This window comes from Schistocerca gregaria, chromosome 8 (assembly GCF_023897955.1).
Source record: "Schistocerca gregaria isolate iqSchGreg1 chromosome 8, iqSchGreg1.2, whole genome shotgun sequence".
Classification (NCBI taxonomy): Eukaryota; Metazoa; Arthropoda; class Insecta; order Orthoptera; family Acrididae; genus Schistocerca; species Schistocerca gregaria.
In genome coordinates this window covers 393,017,204-393,038,036 of record NC_064927.1, presented here as the reverse complement: position 1 = coordinate 393,038,036, position 20,833 = coordinate 393,017,204, and the positions used below count along the sequence as shown (strand labels likewise).

At 37.6% G+C, this 20,833-nt stretch overlaps 1 protein-coding gene across 3 annotated transcripts in view; it reads left to right on the top strand.

The window, feature by feature from the left end:
• Positions 1–18,691, top strand: part of LOC126284048 (RISC-loading complex subunit tarbp2-like) — a 70,498-nt gene extending 51,807 nt beyond the window's left edge. For all 3 annotated transcript variants that reach the window (XM_049982628.1, XM_049982629.1, XM_049982630.1), the window contains one exon: positions 17,314–18,691. In XM_049982628.1, the coding sequence (XP_049838585.1) occupies positions 17,314–18,414 (1,101 nt within the window). In that variant the 3' untranslated portion in view covers positions 18,415–18,691. The remainder of the gene's footprint in view (positions 1–17,313) is intronic.
• The last annotated feature ends 2,142 nt before the right edge of the window (positions 18,692–20,833 follow it).

The following is a 20,833-nucleotide window of genomic DNA, read 5'->3' as shown; positions in this document are numbered from 1 at the left end:
TCTTTCTTGACATTTATCTTTGCTCCATGAGGTAATACACAGGCATTGTTCTCTTGGCGAATGATGCCATTTTGTCGATAACTTAAAAAGGAAGTAGTGAGTGTTTCACAGCATCCATTGTTGTACACTTATAATTAGCTAAAACTTATAAATCTATCAGCAAAGGATAATCTGCAATAGAAATAGCAGCAAAAGCATTTTTTTTTATGATGTTGCTGTTCATTTTAAAACAGTTACTTTGCCATGTAAAACTGAGAATTCATTATATGGTACATAACGTAACATTGCAACTGTTGGCATCATTTTTTTTGTGCGGATGAGAATACTGATCGAACAGATCGTAGTCAACTGTTAATTTTTTTTCACGTAATAAAGGACAACTTTTCTGCACTTGAAGAGTCACTCACTTTAGTTCCGATGCTCAAACCAACAGTTTCAGTTATTTTAATGCAGTTAAAAATGAGTAGACACAACTGGTGGCTTTGAAAAATTCTCTGCATTTATCACTGAAGGTGCACAAGCTGTGGTCAGTAGCAAAAATGGTTTCGTTGGTGTATTCAAGAAACCAAACTTTTGAAGTAGCATGCCAACCAGCAGAGTGCACACTGCAGCTACTGAGCACACCTATCAGCAGGTTTAGACAACTTCCTCCATCATGCATTAGGCTTTCCCTCAGCCTATTGCAGCTACACCTGGTCCTTCCATCATTCTGCAGGTCTTCTAATGCCTCTTTTTACCCAGTGGAGCATATTGCCAAAAATGTAATGGTAATCTCGATTTGTCCATTTGTAACGGATGGGATATCCACTGTTAATATTGAAAATATTTAATTCCTTCGTGATATCTGTGTTTCTTTTGTATTCTAGCTTGGTGTATCCTGCTATATACCTGATGAATTTAATTTCATTGGCTTGTAATCTTATTTTATCTTTCTTTTTCATTACCCAAGATTCACTTCCTTATAGTAATGCTGGTATTGGCATAACTTTATAAAATTTTATGTATATTTCTGTTCTTACTTTGCATTGGAGGGCTCTTCTGATAGTGCCATTTAAGAAGTTAAATTTCTCAATTATGTCTTTTTTTAATCTAGATCTTCACTGTACAACAGCATGGTTCCTAGAAATTTGACTCTATCTACTTGCTCTATAATGTTGTTGTATATAATTATTTTTGTTCTTAGGAAAATGGCAGTTTGTCTAAACCTATACCAATACACATTGTACAGGTAGATCAAAATACAGGGTGTTTCAAAAATGACCGGTATATTTGAAACGGCAATAAAAACTAAACGAGCAGCGATAGAAATACACCGTTTGTTGCAATATGCTTGAGACAACAGTACATTTTCAGGCGGACAAACTTTCAAAATTACAGTAGTTACAATTTTCAACAACAGATGGCGCTGCAAGTGATGTGAAAGATATAGAAGACAACGCAGTCTGTGGGTGCGCCATTCTGTACGTCGTCTTTCTGCTGTAAGCGTGTGCGGTTCACAACGTGCAAGTGTGCTGTGGACAACATGATTTATTCCTTAGAACAGAGGATTTTTCTGTTTTTGGAATTCCACCGCCTAGAACATAGTGTTATTGCAACAAGACGAAGTTTTCAACGGAGGTTTAATGTAACCAAAGGACCGAAAAGCGATAAAATAAAGGATGTGTTTGAAAAATTTCAACGGACTGGGAATGTGACTGATGAACGTGCTGGAAAGGTAGGGCAACCTCGTACGGCAACCACAGAGGGCAACGCGCAGCTAGTGCAGCAGGTGATCCATCAGCGGCCTCGGGTTTCCATTTGCCGTGTTGCAGCTGCGGTCCAAATGACGCCAACGTCCACGTATAGTCTCGTGCGCCAGAGTTTACACCTCTATCCATACAAAATTCAAACGCGGCAACCCCTCAGCGCCGCTACCATTGCTGCACGAGAGACATTCGCTAACGATATAGTGCACAGGATTGATGACGGCGATATGCATGTGGGCAGCATTTGGTTTACTGACTAAGCTTATTTTTACCTGGACGGCTTCGTCAATAAACAGAACTGGCGCATATGGGGAACCGAAAAGCCCCATGTTGCAGTCCCATCGTCCCTGCATCCTCAAAAAGTACTGGTCTGGGCTGCCATTTCCTCCAAAGGAATCATTGGCCCATTTTTCAGATCCGAAACGATTACTGCATCACGCTATCTGGACATTCTTCGTGAATTTGTGGCGGTACAAACTGCCTTAGACGACACTGCGAACACCTCGTGGTTTATGCAAGATGGTGCCCGGCCACATCGCACGGCCGACGTCTTTAATTTCCTGAATGAATATTTCGATGATCGTGTGATTGCTTCCGAACCCCTGTGACTTATTTCTGTGGGGACACTTGAAAGGCCAGGTGTACCGCGTGAATCCAGAAACAATTGAACTGCTGAAGCAGTACATCTCATCTGCATGTGAAGCCATTCCACCAGACACATTGTCAAAGGTTTCGGGTAATTTCATTCTAAGACTACGCCATATTATTGCTACGCATGGTGGATATGTGGAAAATATCGTACTATAGTGTTTCCCAGACCGCAGCGCCATCTGTTGTTGACAATTGTAACTACTGTAATTTCGAAAGTTTGTCCGCCTGAAAATGTACTGTTGTCTCAAGCATATTGCAACAAACGGTGTATTTCTATCACTGCTCGTTTAGTTTTTATTGCCGTTTCAAATATACCGATCATTTTTGAAACACCCTGTATTTATGCTAATACAAGAATCCAAATAATTGGGGATGATGAAGAAACAAAAAAGGTTATTAGTTATGATGTAATCTTTTTGGTTGAAGTCATATATATAGTTCTCCAGTTTCACTCTCCATTGCCGGATAATGCTGTCATTAAATATATTAAAAAGCAGTGGAGAGGGGCTGCAACCTTGTTGAACTCCTAAATTAATAACCTTTGTAGTTTCTTCATTATTTCGAATTATTTGGATTCTTGTATTAACATAGATCTTTTGAACTACCTGTACAATGTTTATTGGTATAGGTTTAGACAACAAACTGCCATTTTCCTGTGTCACTTGTAGAATTAGAAAGCGAACCACAGCTGCTGAAGTAAGCCCGTGTGCAGCCAGCTCGTTGGATTAGTGCAAGGAAGGAGCTTGGAGAACTGTGTGTGATGGCCATGCTGATAGCGGAGATGGGCATCAGAGTAGGATCATGCCATCTAATTTTGAGTGAGAAACTTGAGATGCATCAAGTCAGTGCAAAATTCGTACTGCATTTGCTGACTGAAGATCAGAAATGTGCAAGGAACTGCTTGCCACTGTTAACGACAGTGGTTATGATGCTGAACGAAGATGCAGTAGTTGTAGTGGGTGGGCAAAGTGTCACCTTGTCCAAAGAAAGCTCATGAATCGGACAAAGATCAAGGTTATGTTGGTTGTGTTCTTTGACTACAAAGACATTACCCATCGTGAATTTGTGTCAGTTGGTCAGCTGGTAAACAGGGAAGTCTACCAGAAAATCCTAGTATGCATGAGGACTGCTGTGCGCAGGAGGCAGCCTGAATTGTGGGAAAACCAGAGTTGGATGTGACATCATGACAATGTGCCAGCTCATGTGTCGCTCCTTGTCTGCAGCTATCTAGCAAAATACAACATTCCCATTGTCCCCCATCCACCATATTCTTTGGACCTAGACTAGCAGACTTTCTTCAGTTTCTCACACTGAAAAACACATTGAAAGGACGTCATTTCCAAGCCATAGAAGAGACGCTGGGTGATGCGACAATAAACTTGTGCGCCATCCCACAAAATGTATCCCAGGAGGAATTTCAGAACCAGAAGAAATGGTGGGAATGACGTATTGTCAGTAGAGGAGCTGTTTTGAAGGGGCAGTGCTTAAAATGTGCAATAAGCAATAAAGCTGGTCCAGCAAAAGTTGTTTCTTTTTGAACACACCTCGTATCTCATTAATGTAAATAGAAGAGTTAGAGACAAATAACTAAATAAAGTTAGTGCATGTCTTTTGACATTTGCATTTAAAGTGTCGATATCATAGAGCTTACGATACATGATGACTATCATTCGGCATGGCTGTGTCAGGGCTGTGACATCACCGCACAAGTTGAGTTGGAGGGGAATGGCTCATGAGTTATGTTTTGTTAGGCCTGGGCTAGGCAATAGTATGAGGTTGTCTGATGAACGCTCGTCAGTCGATACATAGTGAAATTAGATCTTGTACATAGTAAAGACATTTCAATTGCTAGAATTTCAGTGGTAAATTACTGTAGCATTCATAATAAAAATTATTGAATTTACTGTCCTCGAGGAAAATCGTCGTACTCAAATTATTCTTGGAATTGAGAGCTGGCAGAAACCCAAAGTAGAAAGCTCGAAAATATTTACCAGGGCATGGAACTCATATTGAAAAAACAGAATAGATGCCATAGGAGGGATCTGTTAAATGCATTCAAGAAAAATATTATGTACAATATTACAGCGCCTGTGTAGTTAAAAGAAATAAGATGCAGTGTTCCTTTGAACATGCATGTATGTATGCCTGTGTTAAGAAGTGCAGTAGCATCATACCTCTTAACAACACAGTCACTGCAGTGTCATATTTAGGAATCAATATGAGGCAGCAATTTTAAATTGAAATATCCCCCCAACACACACACACACACACACACACACACACACACACACACACACACACACACACACACACACACCCCGTATGGGAATTACAGGAAGTGTAAGAGTGAGGTTGTGATGCATGACTGTCGATATATGGAAGTTAGGGTATGGCAATAAGTCATGCATGGATAGCAAATGTGGGTTAAGATGACACCTTGCTTACAGTGTGTAATCAATTTTCATATTCATTCCATTATACAGCCGATGGTTGTCCATAGTCACAACTGTGAATACATTTCATGCAAAAAATATCATTTCTATTTAGATCAAAATTGAGTGCAAGTGAAGTCATGTGGATGCAAGTAATAGGCCTAGGTTCAAGTTAATGATCGGATGTTTTTACCAGCCACCAGATTCTGTTGTGACAGGTTTAAAAATCATCCACAGAAAGTCTATGCTTGATAGTGTGGAAACACCCAGAGAATGCAGTATTAGTTGTAGGCAATTTTAACCTACCGATTACGGACAGAAGTATACGGGTTCAGTGCAAGTGGTGCAGTCAGTCAGTCTGGGGAAGCAGTTTTGAACGCAATTTTCCAAAGCCTGTCTAGCACATAAACAGGCCACACAGTGCAAATATTTAAGACTACTAGGTTCAATCAAGCCTGACCTGATGCAGGGTCAGTATAAAGAAGGGATTAGTGATCATTTCATCATAGTGATGGTGGTTACTAAAGTTAATAAATCTGTCAAGAAAGCTAGGAGAGTATTTTTGCTAGAAAAACAGATAAGCAGTTGTTAGCATCCCACTTAGACAATGAATGAATATCATTTAATTCCAATATGATTGATGCAGAGGAATTATGAGCACTGTTTAAATTGATTGTAATTAGTGCTGTGGAGAAGTATGTGCTGGACAGAGAAGACCTACAAAATTCAGAAAATGCTTAGGAAGCATAGACACTTGCACCCCGATTCTAAAAATGAATGTATAAATGACAAAATGTGAAGGTGGTAGAAATTTGTAGTCTTATAAATAGGATCAGTGCGTGAAGCATACATGAACTTCCACAATCTTACACCTTAGCAAAATGGTCTTGCTGAGAACCTGAGAAAATTCAGGCATAAGGAAATTCAGCAAGTGGGTCAAAAGTTTGTATCCATTAACTCATTGACTAGGCTGGGAGGGCAACAGAAGACAGCAAAAGGAAAACTGAAATTTTAAATTTTGTTTTAGAAACCATTTGCATAGGGGGACTGTACAAACAAATTGGCTTTTGACCTGCTTAGACTTGTGTGAAGGACATACTAATTGGCATCCCTGATATACAAAAGCAACTGAGAGTTGAACAAATGTCATATACAAAAGCAACTGAGAGTTGAACAAATGTCATCAGGTCCTGATGGAATCCCAGTTCTGTTCTACAGAGAGTACTATACAGCATTGGTCCCTTACATAGCTTGCATTTATTAGACTCTGTATCCGATTGCAAAGTCCCAAGTGACTGGAAAAAAGTGCAGGTGACACTTGTGTATAAGAAGGGTAAAAGAACAGATCTGCAAATTTACAGACCAGTGTCATTAATCTCTGTTTACTGTAGAATTCTTGAACATATTCAGAGTCTGAATATAATAAATTACTTCGAGACAGAGGCACTTCTGTCCACAAATTAGCATTGAGTTATAAAACATAGCTCATGCGAAACTCAGCTTTTCCTTTTCTCATATGATATCCTGCAAGCCACTGGTAAATGGCAACACGGAGGTTCCGTATTCTTAGATTTCTGGAAAGCATTTGGCAGAGTGCCCAGCTGAAGGCTTCATTAAGGTCCAAGCTTATGAATTAAGTTCACAGATATGCCAGTGGCTTGATAGGGAGTACTGCTTTAATATTTGGGCGTGCTGTCAGATTTGTTACCATTAGATTTGGTCAACAAACAACAAATGGAGTATTAGGGAGACGCTTTGTCAACTCAAAAATGGAATCCCTGGAGGCAAGATGACATTATTTTCATGAAATGCTATTGAGAAAATTGAGTGAACTGACATTTGAAGCTGACTGCAGAACGATTTTGCTGCCACCAATGTACATGTCATTTAAGGACCAAGAAGATAAGAGAGAAATTAGGACTTGTATGGAAGCGTGTAGATAGTGTTTTTTTTTTCTCTCACTCTGTTTGCAAGTGGAACAGGAAAGGAAATTGCTAGTAGTTGTACAAGATACCCTCAACCATGCACAGTATGGTGGGTTAACGGAATGTCTGTGAAGATGTAGAACCCTATGTTCAAATACCCTGAGCTGCTACTCATCAGTACTCATTAATGTCCATGTTTCACATCTGTAGGTTACAACGGGACTCATCATGACTCTCATTAGGGTCTGCCACGGCATGTGTAACTGCACGAGTGCAGTCTGGGGTCAGGCTGTCTCTGCGCTCGGTGTGTGTCTCTGCGCTAGGTGTATGTATCAGCTTTGCTAGGTCCATTTTTACTTTCCTCAGTCCTCCTCAGGACTGCTCAATATGTTAAGACATTGTAGCAGTTTTATATGATACTTTTTCTTGGGAATTTGTTTTTCAGTCAATTGATATAACTCTGGTCATAGTGGCAACAATTTTTATCCATAGCTATTTTGTCATTGTATAAATGATATTCAGAGGCCCAGTGGCTGTCGCAATGGGACATAACTCAAAAAGAGGCAGTTTAGCGATCTATGAAAATAAATGGGAATCACAGTTTCTGAAGAAAAGTATGAGACTTCTCAATGTCTTATTCAATCACATAATTGCCGGGTGCCACAAATTTGTTATAGAATGGCTTTACAACACCATCCAAGAAGAATTTAAAGACTTAATTGGCAGTGAACGTTCAACAGACAATTTGTACGAGAGTAATTTATGTGTGCATCAATAAGCACATTGTGCTAAATTTGCAGACATGGTGCACATGATGGAAAAAGGTGGTAGGAACAGGAAATTTTCTGAAGCTGCATTGGTTATTACATTGCCGTTTCATCAATGTTTGGTGGAATTGAAGGTAAAGTATGGAACGTTAAATATATTGCTGTGCATTACGTCGTTGATTAAGTCAAAGAAAGTGCCTAGAATGATTTTTCAATTTAAGACCTGCTACTGTTGAATTGAAAGCAAGAATTGCAATCATAAGATCTCGTTTAGATTGCAAACACTCACATTTTTAGTGACATAACTGCAATCTTGAATGACCTCAGTAAGAAATTGAAATTGAGAAGCAACTTATTTATGATTTGATGGGAAAATTGAAAGCATTTAAAAAGAAAATAACACTGTTGAAGCGACATCTGACAAGGAACACTGCCCATTTCCCTAAGTTCTCTGGTGTTGAAGAAAATGTGAATTTTGAAGATTTCATTACAATGTTGAAAGAATTACAGAAAGTGTTTTCTAAACACTTTCAGGGCACTGCCTATCTCTCATATGTTTTTGAGCTGTCTTGGAGACTCCTGCCCCATCATTTGAAAGATCCACTATTGGTTTGCAGATGGAACTGATCAGCCTGCAACGTAATCTCCATTTAAAAGAAAAGTTATTTTATATTAAAACTGTCCATGAATTGTACGAAGTTTCCACATTTCTATACCGAGGCTGCAGAATTGGTATCAATATTTCGATCAACATATGTGTACAAGGTTTTTTTTATATGATCCAAAATAATTCATGGTTATGTGGCAATGTGAATGACAAAAAACACTGAAACAGTCTGCATCTATCGGTGTACTGGCAGTTTTTGCAAGGTATGAATTTTATGTCTTCAGTGAACGAAAATAATTAATAGTGAAAATTTGTTGTACTTGTGGCTGTGTTGTTGAGAAATTTAGCCGTTGCTATCAGTGGAGTAATTCAAGATAATAAAATTTGATGCTAGTTGCATGTGAAAGAAACATTTATTGCGTTGTTACCAGTTTGCTATAGACACCATTTGGTTTTGCCTCTCTTTGTATATGTAGCAAGGAGAGAACATAGCAGTGGGATTTTTATAATTTTTAATACTTATAGTACGTAAAGTCCAGAACTTGAAATATCAAGCTTTTTCTTGAGAAAATTGACTTTCAAGTTTTTGAACTGCGTCTAATTCACTGAAGCTAGAATGATTTTGCGATGGGCATGTGGCTCTGTAGTAGAATGCTCGCCAGCAAAGTCACCAGGGTTTGATTCTCAGTCAATGCAAATACTTAAACAAAGGTGCACATTGTATGAGCATTTATTTGCAGTATTAAATACAAAAATAATAATAAAACAAAAATTGGTATCGCTCAACACTGGTAATCAAAGGCCCAACCCTTGGTTTGGTCTGACAAGAAATAAATAAATCTGCCCTGTGCATGGATCACATAAAGATACTAGCACTGTGGGAGGCAGGCACTGGGATGTAAGGAAAATTGGGTCGATCCTGGAGGCATGGATAACTGTAGTGGTTAAGGCTCATGCCAAGCAGAAAATCCATGTTCGAGCCCCAGTGCAGCACAAGTTTTCAATGTTTCCAGTAAATTGTATAGCCTGTTGTGGTACTGCATTCACAGTTCGCAAATACATTTCGTGATTTATTATAGCTATCAATCGTTAGCAGTATCTGTATTGTACAGACACTGCACTAATGTACATATGCAGGGTGTTTCAAAAGAAAGTTTATTTTATTTTGCCACATCGTATATAGAGGTTGAAGTCTGTCAACAAAATCTCTGAGCTAGCTCCTCTAGGGAGAGGGGCAGTTGATGACAGATAGAGCATCCTCCTACTCTGTGGTATGGGACACATAGTCTGGCTCCACTGCTGGAGCCAATCTGGCTTCAGTGACTCTGCCAGTCGCTACCTACTGCCAGCATAGCCCCCAGCTTCCTCAGAAAAAACAAGCCCCCCTGACCTTCGCAGAAGGTGCCTTTGACAAGCCAGTGGCCCTGGGGAGGAATGTAAGAGTGAGTGAGTCGTAAAAATGAAAGCATATTCTTGGCAAAGAAAAACAGATGTATAAGATTTGGAATAGTTGATGATATAATAATTGGGTATCACTAAATAGTCTTAAGATTTGTCTGTATGTTATAGATTTGTAAGCTTGTCATGATAGATTTCTTGAAACTTATCTGTACAATAAGGTAGGTTAAGATCCTAGGTATTGCACACTGCAGCCATTCACCCTGATGGGTCCTCATACGTGAATAATTGATGAAAAAAATCAGAATTGTGTGTGTCACTCAATATTCTTAAAAAAAAGTTGCATCACTTAGTATGGTTGTGTGGTGTGATGGATAGGATAACAGCTTGACATGAAGGAGGTTGTGGGCTCAAATTTTGCCAGTAGTAGAAGTATTTTTAATTTTCGAATATTTAATGAAATTACTTTTATCAAAATTTTTATTCAATTAATTGACTTCAATTAGGGTGTCCATTTGTCTCATTTTTCCCGGGACAGTCCCGTTTTTTTACCAAAATGTCCTGAAAGTTTTTTTGGGTATGCTCAGATGTCTGGTTTTTATAATTCCACTTGGCTTAGAGTATTTTATGCTACTAGTTGTTTGACTTGCTATTAACTGCGCAATTATTTACGCTAGGAAGGGTGTGATGACTTCAGCGTACCCCAAACATGTACCGAACTGTCAAAAATTGCAAGTAATTTTAAATGCAATATAGGTTACTAATAACAACAAAGATTATTCTCTTCTAAATCTATCCACTTGATCCGTCCTTTCGGTCCAGAGATACTCTTCTCCACCGATACTTGTTCTCTGCCTTTCATCAGCACACTGTTAATGTTTTGCACTGTGCAATCACTGTTCCATTATGCCAACACGAAAGTGTAATTTTAACAGCAATATAAAAAGTGAGTTTCCTTTTATCACTGGTAGTGGAGAAACTGTAGAACGTACATTGTGCAGATCAAAATTTGCTATTGGTCACGGTGGAAGATCTGACATTGTGAATGCAACAGAACACAGTGAATAATATAGTAGGTGTTGGCTGTCCAGCACATGTGATGCACAATTCCTTACAAACTGGCTCAGATTGCCTATCCATCAACTGCCAATTAATTATAAACAAAATCTACCAGCATTTCCAAATATATACAGTAAGGGTTGAATCTCTGAAGTCATTCTGTAAGTTAACTGAAACTGAATACAAAACTGTACTTGGGCACAGAAAGACAAGGTGGCTATCTCTGCTACCAGCATTGGAAAGAATTGTAGAGATATTTCCTGCTTTGAAATAATATTTCATTTACCTTGACAAGTGTCCTGTTATCCTTAAACAAATCTTTGATAACCCTGTGTCTATTGTTCTTCTACATTTTCTTGTGAGCCAGCTAAAACCTATCTCCACAACAGTTAAATGTATTGAGAAACAAGAAATCACAATAGTGGAAGTTTATCAAGAAATAAACAAATTATTGGGCAAATTACAATGTAGAATAATCTGAGAGATTCCTCACATCCTTTGTATATGAGACTCTAAGAAAGCTGGAAGAAGAGGGTGAAATTATTGTAGAACAAATTTCATATTTATGCTGATATCTTCTATGACTCTTGCATTGAGCATATTAAAGAATGATGTTTACCATTTCACACACCTGTTAAAGCATTTGACTGGGTTAATACTGAAAAGGAGCAGCTACAGTGAAAGGATATTCAGGACTGTTGCGTTTTTGTTAAAAGTATTGTACCAAATTTTCCTCCTGATGAAGACAAACTGCTCAATGAATTTTCATGTGCACAGAACTTCATAAAAAGTGAAGAAGGAGATAAAGAAAGTGTTGGTGCAACGTGGTGTAAAATATTTGCTTATTTCAAAAGTAAAAACATTAACATGAAGAACATGATTGATTTGGTGGAGTTTTGTCTGGCAATTCGTGGGTCAAATGCTACTGTGGAACATGTGTTTTCATTAGTGAAGTCTTTGTGGTCAGATGAAAAAACAGAATGAAAGTTGAAACAGTGAGGACCTAGCTCATTGTCAAAACACACTTTGACTTTTATGATACAATTTCAAATGAATGTCCCAGGTTTTTCTCTTAATTTATTTTAAAGTCCCCTTTTTCAATGAAAATGAAATGGACACCCTAACTTAAATGTAACTTTTAATGCCATTCCTTGTCATATAATTTTAATAATAATATTATATATTGAAAACAAAGATTCCAAGACTTACAAAGCGGGAAAGCGCCGGTAGATAGGCACAATGAACAAAACACACAAACACACACACAGAATTTGAGCTTTCGCAACCGGCGGCTGCTTCGTCAGGAAGGAGGGAAGGAAAAGGAAAGATGAAAGGATATGTCTGCTCGTGTCTGTGTATGTGCGGAGTCTTTCCACTCCCGGGATTGGAATGACTCCTTACCCTCTCCCTTAAAACCCACACCCTTTCGTCTTTCCCTCTCCTTCCCTCTTTCCTGGCGAAGCAACCGCCGGTTGTGAAAGCTCGAATTTTGTGTTTGTTTGTGAGTCTATCGACCTGCCAGCGCTATTGTTTGGTAAGTCACATCATCTTTGTTTTTAGATATAATAATAATAATAATAATAATAATAATATTAACTTCATTTGCTGTACCTGATAAATTTTTCAGTAGTAATTTCATTATGCATTTGAACAACAGAGGTCTGTCTGAGGAAGTGATCAGCAGATTTTGTTGTAAGCAAATTCTATTAGAAAGTATGAAAAAATCAGTAAAGTTAATATAACTAAAAGAACATTGGCTTAAAATGGAAAATATTTACCTACTCAGTAAACTTACAGGTTACAAACTGGCTACCAACTTTTCATCCTGTATTCCACAATAAACAGGCAGAATTTTTAGGCATTCAAATGAAGAACGTACATTTGAAAGTTGGTGTGTTCAATTTAGAATATAACATGTTAGTAATCATCATAAAACACATCCTAGGGTACCATATTAGCTCTGCATTCCTAGCTAAATTTGAATCATTTTTACATAAATGAAAAACAGAAAGACTGTATTAGGTCATGGTTATACATGCTGATTTCAACACAGATGTAAGGGCTTATGATAAATTTCCTTTTGCTATTAAAGAATGTGATAGCCACAAATGGTTTAAGTGTGACTTACAAGAGTAACACCAACTTATCCATCATGTATTGATAATATGGTAAGTAGTTATAATTATAGTGCAAAAGAAAAGTTTTGTGTAGATTTAGGAGTATCACCATTTTTGTATTATTATCCTAAACCCTTGTTATCAAACACCAGGAAGAGTACTCAAGACAGCACATCAAACAAATTTATTGACATCTTATTCCTACCTTGGGGTGCCACTAACCACCAACACCTCGCCTACCCCCAGGGAACCCACTTGTCAACCCCTTATCCTACTCGTGCACTGCCTTACTGACTTTTTCTATCTGCCAATCCCCAAAAACCATATGATAGTCACAATATATGGTACAGTACCATTAACTCTCGAACACTGATTTCCTACAAAATTGTTATCCATGACAATCATAACTGCCAAACAGTCTCAAATATACATTTATTCATGTAGATACATATTGAAATTTAAGGAAAACAATTTTTGTTGAACGACTATATTACTGTTAAAATTGTTTAAAGACCAAATGTAGATTGCAACTGATGCTGTAGCGCATGAAAATACACAATATATCATGGACATACACGAGTTTTAATATAATTACCTTTAGGATCTAGGTTTCCATTGCATTTCATCATGAGACAATGGTCTCATGATACGGTCCACGCTAGTAAACCAAAGATAGCACTTTTGTGTTAGTATATTTCACTAAAAGCAATGGAAATTGTGAAGCACATCAAAGCACATTTTCTACATGAGGTGGCTAATATTCTCCACAGGCTCTCATTACAAAGATTGTTATCCATTCATAAAAAATCTATGGTTTAAACATACTTGTAACTAAACATTTTTACATACAGTAAAGAAAAGAAAAGAAGAAATTACACGGGTTCCTCATAGCTGTTTTATTATGTACTTTTTGCAGAATAATTTTGTACTTACATGTAATTTTGTGTCTAGTGCCACAAAAGAGAGAGATTCATTTCTAATGAAGAATTCTTTTTTTTTTTCTTCAGATGCAAAGATTACAATTTTTCTGAAGGCTTCACAATGTACAAATATGTTTCGTGTATACTTGAATGAAATGTTTTTTGCCGTACACCCATGTTAAGTTTGGTGATATATTATGTAGAACAGAATAAAGTACCAGTTGTGAAGCTTTTGAAAACAAGGCTGTTGGACTCATCAGTGTGTTATGGCACTGGTGGGTCAATTTTGTTCTTGGCCACAGTTTAGCAGTCACCATTCATTAGGGTGGACAGCTAGTTGGTCATCATGCTCACATAAAGACTGTGCAGAAATTGCAGCAGAGCAGGTGTAAAAAAAAAAAAAAAAAAAAAAAAAAGCTTTAACAGGTGGCTCTGCATCTGCTGGGAGAATAAGATGTGCTGGGTGTATGCTTCTTTGCCCATGCCATCTGGATCCAACATCCTCAACACCAACTTCTATGAATTTCACAAATGTGGATGGTCTGTGCAACAATCTTTCTTCTTGTAATTCTGCTGGCCTCAATCGCTGCAAGCTGTGTGTCCCACATCCGCGTCCATCTGTTCAAAAGCTTAGTCATCAGTCTTGTGTGCATGCCTGTCAATGAATTTTTTGGTTCAGTTGTTTATTTTACCGCCAAATTTCTTTCATGAATTATTTATATATTTAAATAATAAATGAAATAGTCTCTCTTTTTTTCAAAGAAGTGGAAGCATAGTGGCCAGAGAGTGGAAGTTCAAGCATTATAATCATTGAAACAGGCAGGCTAAAAGTCACTATAAATAGCTAAAATAGGTGAAAATATAGAAAAAGCTTACATTATGCCCTTTCATATAATTGATAACATTATTCAATCAATTATACAATCAACATATTTATGTTGACATCAAGTTGTATTAAATTTTTAAAGCAATGTTGAAGTTTCAAACGAAATGCTAATTGTACTTGACAGAAAAATAAAAATTACAGTGCCTTATCGGCTTACTGGTTGTACTTGACAGCCAAATAATTTTTCAGATTTTCTGGAGTAATGTTGAGTCTCCCACTAAATAATTTTTCGTCTGAGTAATTTACCTCTCAACATAATTGAAGCAAATCTGAAACACTGAACTGTTCTAACGTCTATTTCTACTGCAATAGACTTGTCACCACATTGAATTTTTGAACTGTTCTTAGTTATAGAGATCTGGATGTTTTGAAAACATAGTTCTACACTTTTCTCTAACTAAAGGACCCCATTTCCCTGGCACAGTCTCTAATATTTACACTGCATAATCCACAATTTTCACTGACTTCATTGGAGGATGTCTTGTTTCTTGAAGCTGGCAGACCACTTACGACAGAAAAAAAACTCTGCCACATGGAAGTGAGGTAATTTCTCACTTCCAGAGATTAAAGATATTTCTTTACTGCAAGTCTTCTCTCTTTTGAAGCCCTACGAAAAACTCGGAGGCCGTGTGAAACAGTGTTTGGATACAATACTGTTGTTCTCACAGCCTTTTTCACATGTGGTGCACTGTCTAAGATGAAAGTTAATCTATTGTTGTTTTGAATTTCTTCAAACCACATAAACTGTAATGAATTTGCAAATAACTGTGCAACAGTAGCATCGAAGATTTTTTTCTCCAGACACTGTTGTAAGCAGGAGTGCTTTGTGATTCACATTCTGAAGGATCTAATGGTCCACCAATGACATTGACTATAAAACAACCTGTAGGTTCAGGTGACTAGTCAGTTAAGTCAGATCCTTTTATTTTTTAAATTTATCTTCAATGATTTTCATTGCTTCATCACAAGTCAAATGCAAATTGTGATTTTCCTACTCAGTGTTGCAGCTGCCATTGGAAACAAAGAAATCTTGTTTCCAATGGCTTTCGAAAGTGCATTTTTGTATTTGGTTGTATTTTCTGGTTCACTAACTACTCACATATTTTGCACTGAAATATTTTACTGTCAGTAAAAAAGAAGTCTTGTTTACAGCATAAAGGATCACTTAAATTCAGCATGGTACTGGCTGTCTTGCATGATATCAGAATGAAAACTGAAAGAAAGAAAAATGTAGAACAATAATGAAACTGTTTTAGCTCCAGCACTTGTTGCTTTTGAAGGAGGTATAATCTGATAAGAAGCCAAGTAAACACAAGCAAATAATTAAGCCTGTTACCTACTCCTACCATTTTTGACACTCATTTTTAATAATAATAATAATAATAATAATAATAATAATAATAATAATAACAGCAGTGTTTCGAACACAAAGGTGTAAATCTTACATATACTTGTTAAAATTGAGGGTAAATCTAACACAAATTTAAAAGACATTCTGTCAAAGTTATCGTCTCTGATGATGATTGTTGCAGTTATTTTAAGTATTTATTTCTACATCTACATCCATACTCCGCAAGCCACCTGACGGTGTGTGGCGGAGGGTACCCTTAGTACCTCTTTTCGGTTCTCCCTTCTATTCCAGTCTTGTATTGTTCATGGAAAGAAGGATTGTCGGTATGCTTCTGTGTGGACTCTAATCTCTCTGATTTTATCCTCATGGTCTCTTCATGAGATATATGTAGGAGGGAGCAATATACTGCTTGACTCTTCGGTGAAGGTATGTTCTCGAAACTTTAACAAAAGCCCGTACCGAGCTACTGAGAGTCTCTCCTGCAGATTCTTCCACTGGAGTTTATCCATCATCTCCGTAACGCTTTCCCAATTACTAAATGATCCTGTAATGAAGCGCGCTGCTCTCCATTGGATCTTCTCTATCTCTCCTATCAACCCTATCTGGTACGGATCCCACACTGCTGAGCAGTATTCAAACAGTGAGCGAACAAGCGTATTGTAACCTACTTCCTTTCTTTCCGGATTGCATTTCATGAACAGTTGCACAAAAGTTCCGCTATATTTAAATTATTTTAAATCGGACACTGGTAGCAGTTACTTCTGTAAAATATCTGGGAGTATGCGTGCAGAACGATTTGAAGTGGAATGATCATATAAAATTAATTGTTGGTAAGGCGGGTACCAGGTTGAGATTCATTGGGAGAATTCTTAGAAAATGTAGTCCATCAACAAAGGAGGTGACTTACAAAACACTCGTTCGACCTATACTTGAGTATTGCTCATCAGTGTGGGATCCGTACCAGGTCGGGTTGTCAGAGAGAGAGAGAGAGAGAGAGAGAGAGAGAGAGAGAGAGAGAGAGAGAGAGAGAGAGAAGATCCAAAGAAGAGCGGCGCGTTTTGTCACAGTGTTATTTGGTAACCGTGATAGTGTTACAAAGATGTTTAGCAAACTCAAGTGGCAGACTCTGCAAAAGAGGCGCTCTGCATTGCGGTGTAGCTTGCTGTCCAGGTTTCGGTAGGGTGCGTTTTTGGATGAGGAATCGAACATATTGCTTCCTCCTACTTATACCTCCCGAGGAGATCACGAATGTAAAATTAGAGAGATTCGAGCGCGCACGGAGGCTTTCAGACAGTCGTTCTTCCCGCGAACCATATGCGACTGGAACATAAAAGGGAGGTAATGACAGTGGCACGTAAAGTGCCCTCTGCCACTCACCGTTGGGTGGCTTGCGGAATATAAATGTAGATGTGGAGTAACTGAACTATGTACTACAAATAAAATGTTTTGTTACAGGGCAGAAGTTGGAGGAATAATAAACATGCAGTAGATCTGCAGTGTCAGAATACTGATATTAAAGATCCTTTCGGCCTTACGATGGAGCCTTGGAGGCATTACCAGGACAGCACTGGTGGCTCAAATACACCAGTAACTACTCATTTCAAATATGAAAATGATGAAGTTGAGGGCGAAGAAAATGTGGCTTGTCAGCAGGCTCAAGCGACAAAAAAAGTGATGGATATCCTGTCCAGAGCTTCTTGCTATCTTACAGACCCAGACAATATGTCCGTTTCTACATGTGATGACGCTGCAGATGAGATTTTTCCTTCATTTAGTGATCCCGTTTCAATGACTGCAAACGGTCACAGACAAGCAGGATCACTTGCTTCAACTTCCACATACTTCGTGAAAAATAAAAAGCCAAGTGCACACTCCCTGACAGACAGTCCTGTAAACAAACTGGAAGAAGTATCCAAGCACAATAAGTTGCCACCCCCATCATATTCTCTGGTTTCAAGAAAAGTAACTGCAAAAGGTTTTGTTGCAGTTTGTGAATTCTTGGATTATGTTGAAACAGGACATGGTAATTCACAGAATGAAGCAAGGGAAGAGGCAGCTATCAAAATGCTTAAAAATTTACATCTAGATGATGATTCCTTCTCTGAAGATGATTATGGTTTTGGACATTCATTTCAATATAATGTTGTTGAGGAGGAGGATCAGAAAGGTTTGCAGGATAGGACACACAATAAATATGAAGCACCATATCTTCAGGGAAGTAATTTGAATCTTGGAGGGTTTGAGCACTGCCAGAGAGACCAGCTCCAGCAGGAATCTGACAGTGGCTCACGCTATCCACTTCCAGAATTTTCTCTGAAACCAACAGGTAACAAACAATATGTATGGCTTGTGCAGTCAATCGCATCAAAAATGAACTTTGAAGTTAAATATGAAATTCTACCGCATCGTACAAGCAATGCTTTAGCCCAGTGTGTGGTCCACCTCTGTAAAGATCCCCCTATAGTGTGCTATGGATCTGCTAAATCTGAAAATAAAGCAAAATCTTCTGCAGCTCGGTGTGCATTTGAATACCTAAAGATAGTATATCAAAAGTAAGAAGTGTGTTATAAAATAAACAATGTGTATTAGATTCTGTGATACTATCTTTTCTACCTGGGAATCAGTTTGTCTGTGATTGATAGTAAATTATGCTGGTCTATAAATTGCACAGAAAATTATGCTGTTTGAAGTTGAGGCAGTGTTTTTTATGGCAGTTTAAAGACAAACTTGTTTTGAACATTCCAGAGTACCTGGTTTCACACTACAAGTGTATTATATTGTGAGAGTGTACCTATTTTTGTAATTGTTATTCAAATAAAGTGCTGTTTTTGTACATGCTTTGTGTACTTTTATTTTTTGTAATTTTATTATGCTTTAGTGTACTGTTCATGTTTACCAGTGACATGATTTCCTAGTAATTTCCTTTAAGAAAAGTAATACCAGATCTTTTAAAATTTGAATTTCAAGCAGTAACTAGAAAAGTAACACTTACGGAAACACTCCATGAAATTCTCATATAATCTGCAGCAGTGTTAACCAGCTCATGTGGATAAGGTTTTGAAACTTCAGCAAGTATGCAACAATTTCCCTCTCTCTGACCTAGCCCCCCGCTAATACTTACATCTGTAGCATGCGGGCACTTTGGGGACCTCATTATTGATTTACTGGACACGCGTTACCAGTTTGAAAATATCGGGTTTCCTGAAATGGGGACTGGTGAGTGCCGCCAGTCTTCTGTAACCATATGCCCTGGGCATGCTTTTAACTACCATCATGCAGTGCGGTGGTGGAACAATGTGTGTCAGGAGGATTGGGGATTGTGTTTGCAAGTTCCTGGACCCGACATTTCCCATTTGTTGGATCGGATGCAGAGGACCCATTGCCTAGCCACCATGTTCATCCAACAATACACCGCTTGATTTCTTCACGTGAGGATTCGGGAAGGACCGCGTGTATGTGATCAAAGTGGATGATATTCGTACATTGCGACATTTTATCACTAATGCAATTGCAACAATAATAGAGGAAATTTTACAAAGAACTTTGCAAGAAATTGAATATAGAGTCAGTATTCTTCGTGCTACAAATGTTTCATATGTAGAGGTGTATTGATGATCAATAAATAAGTTCTTTGAGATGCTCTACAATGTGGTGCATTTTTCATTGTCATATCTATTGTGGCTTTTTCCCCAATTGGGTCTTTGAAATTAGGGTGGTTTGAGTGGGACACACTGTATAGTCAACATGTTTTGTAAAATAAGAAATTCTTTATTTGCATTAATGTAGGAACAATCAGGAAGGACAGATATATTGAGGTTGGCCCCTTCAGAAATTGTCCATGTTTATGTACCATTATGTATATAAAGAAAAGTCATATATATGTTTGTTTATTACTATGTAGAGTGTAATTTTACAATTCTTCTCCATTTGGCACAAATACATTCTCATACAAATTCTAATCCAATAAGATAGCAATGTATTTTCACATTGTATCATTGGTATAGTAGTTTCAAACTGTATAATGTTTGTAGCATTTGTAATAACTGCAATGACTGTCATGATTTCACATGAGCATAGCAATCTCATTATTCACTTCATGCATAACTTGTGTAGGTGTATGATCATAAGCGTCAAAATGTTATCAATCAATACTGAGCATTTCTTCCTATATGTGTTTACAAGTAATAAAGTAACATGTGAATAAGGGTCTCATTAATTCTTGACATCTTTTTTGTGTACAAGTATTAGGATGGTTTGTATGTATAATATATTTCAATATAAATGATGATCTATATATGTGTTCAACAGAAGTTTTCATAGTGCACAAATTCAACATCATAAGTGGCTCTAGATAATCTAGGATTGGCTAGAATGGTTCCATGTATGTAGTTTGAAATGTAAGCATCTGACTCTAAATGGCCTGAAATGTTCTGATCTCAGCAACTATACTTTCATAGCTTGGTTTTTATTTTAGGTGTGTGTGTGTTCTCATTCATGTTTTATAGGACGGAATAAAGAATAATGTGACTCTGGAGACTGAAAATTTTGAAGAAAAAATCAGATGTCTAGGGATCTAGTGTGTGTCACATACTTGATGCATAAAAAAAAAAAAATGCAACCATCTGAGAGTCTGCAGTAATTTTTACAAGGGCATACAAAATGTCTTACACTCATTACATTATGTTACTACTTTTTTGTAATGACAAGTAAATTACCGGTTTTAGTTACACATGGGTATGGTTTCAGCTGTACAATATTTCTTAACCCAAATAACTTTCTAGGCTTGGATAAATGGTCTAATATAAAGATCAAAAATTTCTTAATTTCTTCACTAATTGTCCTTGAATTTTCATTTGTTTTCACAAGTGCCAGATCCCCTACCATAAACGGTGTTACTTTTACCCTGCTATCATGTCATTTCTTCCTAATATGACACTGTTCCTCTACATTCTTCTTGATTATCTCCTCTCTTTCG